This window comes from Setaria italica, chromosome II (assembly GCF_000263155.2).
Source record: "Setaria italica strain Yugu1 chromosome II, Setaria_italica_v2.0, whole genome shotgun sequence".
In the NCBI taxonomy this organism is placed as follows: Eukaryota; Viridiplantae; Streptophyta; class Magnoliopsida; order Poales; family Poaceae; genus Setaria; species Setaria italica.
This window is the reverse complement of record NC_028451.1, coordinates 36832012-36838428: the sequence shown is the minus strand read 5'-3', so window position 1 is coordinate 36838428 and position 6417 is coordinate 36832012. Positions and strand designations below refer to the sequence as shown.

At 47.0% G+C, this 6417-nt stretch overlaps 1 protein-coding gene across 1 annotated transcript; it reads left to right on the top strand.

Moving 5' to 3' along the window:
* The first annotated feature begins 54 nt into the window (after positions 1-54).
* Positions 55-4437, top strand: LOC111256401. Its single transcript, XM_022824333.1, has 12 exons — positions 55-222; positions 676-1158; positions 1673-1731; positions 1820-1927; positions 2039-2451; positions 2539-2609; positions 2772-2844; positions 2947-3023; positions 3136-3205; positions 3590-3753; positions 3831-3903; positions 4292-4437. The coding sequence occupies exons 1-12, from the start codon at positions 55-57 to the stop codon at positions 4435-4437; spliced, it is 1905 nt and encodes a 634-aa protein (XP_022680068.1).
* Positions 4438-6417: the final 1980 nt, after the last annotated feature.

Sequence of the window (6417 nt, the reverse complement as noted above, 5' to 3'; positions counted from 1 at the left end):
CCCGCGGCGCAAAACCCTAGAAGCGGCGGCGCGGTACACGTCTCGAGTTCCTCGATGGAGGAAGAAGGCGTCGCTGTCGGCTGCGGGGAGGAGGTGGTAGTGGAGCTGGAGGACGCGGTGAAGCTGCTGGTGGAGCACCTCGTGCTGCCGGCGCTGCCGCGCGGCACGCTCCTGCGGGAGGAGGCCCTGGAGCCGGAGAAGCAGGAGACCGTGGCGCGTCAGGTGAGGAGAATTTTCGGTAGTGATTTGTGCGATTGTTGGCGTTTGTGGGTTGCGACGCGGTTGGCGGTGGGGTTTTGCCGGAGGGGAGGGGAGGGGTTGCGGTTTCTCTTCGTCCGATTCGTTTCCGTTTTGCCGCGGCGCGTGCATTCGGGATTCGCGGCTTACACAAGTAATCTGTTCCGCTTAGCTTCGACTTACCTGACTAGGCAGCCATGGAGCTTGCGGCTTCTCTCGTACGATTCGTTACGGGGTGGATTTGGGTCGCGTGCTTGCCTGCTTGGGGCTTTCGGAATTCGCAGCCTCAACGTGCTGATCCGTTGTTCTGCATTGTGTTATCACACACTTGACACTTTTTTATTTTCGAAGCAACATCCACACACTTTTTTTTTGGCAGTCGCTTATTAGCTGCAACTTACCTCACGACGACGATGTGATTTTTTTGTGGTTGCGCAGATGCACGCGACGGTTCTCTTGTACAACTATTACCACCGGAAGCAGTTCCCGCAGCTCGAATTCGCCGACCCCGAGAGGTTCTGCATGACCGCCTCCCTCACCGCCGGGGACGCTCTGCTCGTGTACCTGAACCAGGTCCACGACCACCACGGCAACGGCGCGGGGGACGGGCTCTCGGTCACCGACAAGGCAGTCATCGAAGCCTGCGACATTGCCGAGGCGCTCGACGCCACGAAGGACTCCCCCGAGATGACTATGTGGCCAATCTCCAAGGTCGCTGTTCTGCTTCTCGATCGGACAAAGAAGATGTGCTTGCTCGAGCATGGATCTGAAACCAAGGGCGTCTTTTCGCTCTTGGAGAAAGATATCAAGTCGGCATTAGGTGGCTCGCGTAGCAGTGACTTGTCCGTGAAGGAGTCAACTAGTAAATCCGTAGTACTTCCTTCAGAGCCGCTCGTGCTTCAGCAGATTGCATATTCAGAGGTGGAGCTCAAAACAGGTTTGTTACTATTCCCCGTTACTTTCTTGAACTTACAATATGTTGCATGTATGCTCGGATGCACCCTTAGCTCGTTATCTTCTCCTAGAGCAATTAGATGCAGCCTTGTGGCTACACCACGTACTACAGCCTACATGTTCATGCCTTAATTTGTAGAATTTTATAGAAGCTGTTTGCTATTGAAACATTATTCAATATGATATGATGCAACCAATGTTCGTGTTGAATTGTTCCTATTTGTGTGATTGATACACATGTTCCTATTTGTGTGCTTGATACATAAGTTGCGTCGGAAGTGGAACCATGTGCTTGATTTTATTGACTGCAAATTTTATGTTTGTCCGCCAATCTCACACACTCATGCATGTCTTTAATAGGTATGTCTTACACACTTATGTCTTAGTAGGTATTAATCGCACAAGCTTGCGTTTTCTTGAAGAACATCGTGTGTACTCACTGAGTAAAAAGGGAACAACTACGATGTTGTTCGTTATGCAGTATGACCAAACTGTCAATAGCAAGCTTAAGGAAATGCCAATAGAAGTTCTGATCGACAGGTTCCAAACCCTCCCCCCCCTCTTCCCAATGTCCTCCATAACTCATGTTTTTTTTGGTTCATTAACATTATTAGTGTTGCTTTGACAGGATGAGTGGTCCTGTATTTAGACGTGATCCGTATCTTGCAACGACAAATGTTGTCGAGTGCTATCATGTACTGCCATACAAGGAGGTTGTGTTAAACATCCAGAACAGGTATACATAAAATTTATTTCAACTAATTATGCATGGAAACGGTGATATCATATTGTGTCGTGCTACAGCTGTTTTGATTAATGACTAAAGATTACTCTTGACATGTTGCAGGGAATGGCCTTTGGATTGTTTATTGAGTGTGCCAAAAGAACGATTATTTCAATATGGAAAGCCTTCATCCCACTCTGAAATAGATGAAAGTTTGAAGGAACAAGAAGCCAATAGCAGGTCTAAAATGAATAAAATAGCCATAAATGTTTCATCAACTCCAAAGAAAAATAAACAGGTAGTAAAAGCAGTTGGTGATAGTGGCACCAGCGAAGACAAGAAAAACAGTAACACGAACAGCAAAAGAAAACCTGAAACCTTCATGGCCACACTTGCTACCTACACGGAGCATGGGGATGGCAAGAGCCCCACAAAAGAAACTGATTCACTTGCTGCTCCAGTTGTGGAAAGTTTAAAATTCGTGAGTGCAAAACCCACAAAATCAACAAATGGAGGGTCCATAGATTTACAAGCGAGTAAGTCTATCAATCTTACAGTACTTTGATTTTGATTTATCTGTTGTTGTTTCTCCTCCTCATAATGATTAAATCGCTGGGTTTCAGGAGTCCAAATGGACAAGGACAGAACAGAGAAGCATTCTAAGAGTAGAAATATACCCCAAGATATCTTTCTGGTAAAGATGAGCTAAATTACAGTTTAACTATATGAGCTTGAGACAAAGTTGCATTCTGAAATAAGGCGTGATGTTTCTAGTTAAATACTTAACAAATGTATGCTTTATGTGTTAAATTTACCGTTGCGTGCTTCAACTTAAAGGAGTAATTATCATTTTCAGGTTCCAGATGTTGATCCTGTAACTAAGAATCATGCTTTGGAGAGCCAAAAGGAGAAAGTCGCAGAAAAGTCTGGTAAGAACAATCCTATCCGACGAAACTTGTTTTTACTATTATTGATTACTTCCATATTGGTGCTCCCAAATCTTAATCTGCATACTTCAAACTGCAATCAAGGTGGCATCACAGGTAGCATGAATAATGTTCAGAAGTACGCGACACTGCAGTTACTTCAGAAGATGCGGGATGATAGTGTATGTTACATATATTATATTCCATTTCAAAAGTTACAAGGGCTTGCTGATTATAATTCTTCTTTTCCATGATAAGCTGATGTGTATTCGTCTCAATCTATCTATGTTTCAGCTCCGTGAGCTTTGCAAACTTGGAGATCGAAGTGCTCAGTATGAAATGGAAATTCAAACAATCTTGACAGGTATTCTACCTCTTCACAACTAAATCTAGCTAAACTGGACAGTAACAGTGTGAAATCACATGGTCTTGTGGTAAACAACTTGTCCTTCCAGAAGGCAACTAAAATGTACCACTCTCTACTTTTAGGCCTTGATTGGTGGTAATTCAAACCGGTATATGTGGGGCCTTTTGCCCTGTGGATGGAGCTGGGCATTACCATCCCATCCAAACAAGGCTGCAGCATACACAATGCATTAACACAATTTAACCTCCCAAGGACAACTAGCAGAATAATTTAATTTCTATCAAGTATGTTGCTAGGATGTGGTTGTTGCTTATCAACTTCAATCTTTTTACCTCCAAATTCTATCAAGTCAAGCACTTATCATTTTCAAACCATGTGCAGAAGGGGAGATGACACCTAAAGTGACATCAATCCTAAAGAAATATGAGAATAGCTGGAACAAGATGGAAGGTGCCAATCAAACCTGCTCTAGCGAAGGATGCCAAACCATGAACATAAAGAGGAAGAAACTGAAAGAGGCCATCCTTCTACGCAACAAATGCCAGGCAAGAAACCTCATCTGATGGAGTAAATTATTACATGACCACCTCTCCGATCCTCTGTCTGACAGGAGGCCTTGCAGGAACTGGATGACATATGCCGTGACAGCAACTGGATTCTTCCAAGATACAACGTACTTCCTTCAGTTACAGGTGGTACGTGAATGATAATCACTGTCCTTTTCAAGTTCCTTCATGGCTTAGTATGAAGTCCTTGGACCATATAGGCATGTAGGCGTCAGAATGTAACGCAATCAGATTTAGGCTGTGGAGTCAGCACTTGTTGCATTGTAAAACTGGCACACATGCTACGCTCAAGTTCCTTCATGGTTTAGAGTCAGGCTTTGATCAGTGCTTACCCAAGTTGTCTTAATACCATCCTAGACATCCTAATCATAATTTGAGTTAGTCAGATGCCCTCTTGTCACTATAACCAGAACCTCTTTTTGCTCCAGCTGGGGCAATCTTTCTCACAGCTCTTAAGAGTCTTAGTTCCTATATGTTGTTTGAGCATCCTTAACAGTTTGTATTCCTATCTTCCCAGATATGTACCAGGCCAGCGTCTACCTTACGGGCCCAGATTTCGTTTTGAGTGCCGATGAAGACAGCAAGGTCACCCCCCATGAGGCACGGGACGCTGCGGCGTCCAACATGCTGTACCAACTTCGGCAAAAGGCAATGGAAAGCTAGAAGAGTAGCAGGTCTTCACAGCTCCCCTGAATCCCTGATGTTGCAGCATTACCGGGTTTCAGCAGGCTGGAAAAAACAGTCACCACAGCTCAGAGCTGAAACATCCAGTGAGAAACGTTGTCTTGTTATGTTATTATGCTGTCTGGCACTTTGTTTGTTTTAAATTTCTGGATACTATTCGTCCTAGCTGCAGCCTGCAGGACAGATTATTCGATTAAGTAAATGAAAATTGTTTGTGAACTTAACTTTGTTCTGGTTGTGGTTGGTAGATGGTGTTTGCTCACAAACTAGTAGGCATGGTTCCGTCAGCAATCATGTTAGTTGTGATACTCAATCTGTGTTTTTTTTTTTGCTGGACTATCCTGGTTTCACTTGTTACCTTGGCCCGGTCATGGTTCTTTTTTGGCTGCCTCCTGTTCATCTCCTCTGCAATGGGAATGGTACTGATAGGCATCAGTGCCAGGAAAGGTCTTTTGGTCCTTAAGCTCGCTACGGGAAATCTCTAATTTGCCGAGTGTATTTTTATTTGCCGAGTATATTTCCTCGGGCACTCGGCAAAGAGCTTTTTGCCGAGTGTTTCACGAAAAACACTCGGCAAAGTAATGACACTCGGTAAATCAAGGTTTGCCAAGTATTTTAATTTTAGCACTCGGCAAACAAAAGGTTCGCCGAGTGTTTTATTTTTTACACTCAGCAACAAGTTTTTTCTCTTGAAAAAATGAAAAAAAAAATTGCCGAGTGCCCCAATCGGGACACTTGGCAAACCTGAAAAAATCCTACGTAACCCACCGCGCCCCCTTTCCTCCGCACCCCACCAGGCCACCACCAACCGAGCCCCACTCCGCACCCTCCCCCAGTCGGATCTGGCGCGGGGCGGTGACGGGGGCAGGTCGAGGCGGCGGCGGGTCATGGCGGCCGGTGGGGGCAGGGCGTGGCGGCTGGATCTGGTGCCCCTCCCTCCCCGTCTTCCCCGGCCGGATCTAGCGCCCTTCTTCTTCCCCGGATCTAGCACCCTTCTTCCCCGGATCCCCGGGGGGGGGGGGGGCAGCGGCGGGGGCGGGTCGAGGCGTGGCGGGTCGAGGCGGCTGGCGCGGGCGGGTCGTGCGGCAGCGGGGCATGGCGGCGGCGGTGTGTGCAGTGTGTGGTGGCGGTGGTGGTGGCGGCGGCCGGTGGTGCAGTGTGTGGTGGCGGTGGTGGTGGCGGCGGCCGGTGGTGCAGTGTGTGGTGGCGGTGGTGGTGCCGGCGACCGGTGGTGGTGGCGGCGGCCGGATGTTTTTTTTTAATTTTTTTTGAAAAATTGGTTGCCAAGTGTTTTTTGCACTCGGCGAAGTGTTTGTCGAGTGCCCGACACAAAAACACTCGGCGAGCCGGCAGATTTTTTACCGTGTGTCATATGCCTAGGGTTACACTCGGCAAACGCTTTGCCGAGTATTTTTCGGGCTTCGTTGAGTGCCCCTGGCACTTGGCAAAGTCCCTGTATCCGGTAGTGGCTGTATGTACGTGGGCTGTGGTATCTTAGCTAGGAGTACATGATATAATCTACTAGAAAGAAGAGTATAGCCTGTGCCCTGCTAGTTGAAAGTACCTTCGTCGTTTTGATTCATTTGAGCCAATCAAAACATGCATGACGGTATGCAGCCACACGACCATACACAAATCTGAACAAAACAAAATCCTGATCGAGTACTCAAACTCTCAAAGTAGTCCAAGGTGAGATATGCAAAATTAGTGTGAGATGCTCACCGCCAGTGCCTTCAGCTGGCCAACTCGCAACTCGCTGGCATGTACGTGGGCCTCAGGGCCTGGACAAACGTGAGCTGTTAGATGAAACCACATATAAAATCGTCAGAGCCTAATGGCGTGCAGCCGTGGGCCGTGGCCATGCACTACAAATAGGAGTGGAACACACATCTAGAAACATGGCTTGATCATAAACCCTCCCCCTCGCTCCGCCTTCATCTCCCAGTAGGGTTTTACCCG

Bases quoted from the DNA above. Each gene is read 5' to 3' on its own strand.
- LOC111256401 (XM_022824333.1), top strand. From the start codon at position 55: ATGGAGGAAGAAGGCGTCGCTGTCGGCTGCGGGGAGGAGGTGGTAGTG. The intron at 2,452-2,538 runs GTAAGTCTATCA...GCTGGGTTTCAG, and splicing joins GTCCATAGATTTACAAGCGA to GAGTCCAAATGGACAAGGAC. The intron at 3,754-3,830 runs GCAAGAAACCTC...GAGGCCTTGCAG, and splicing joins TTCTACGCAACAAATGCCAG to GAACTGGATGACATATGCCG.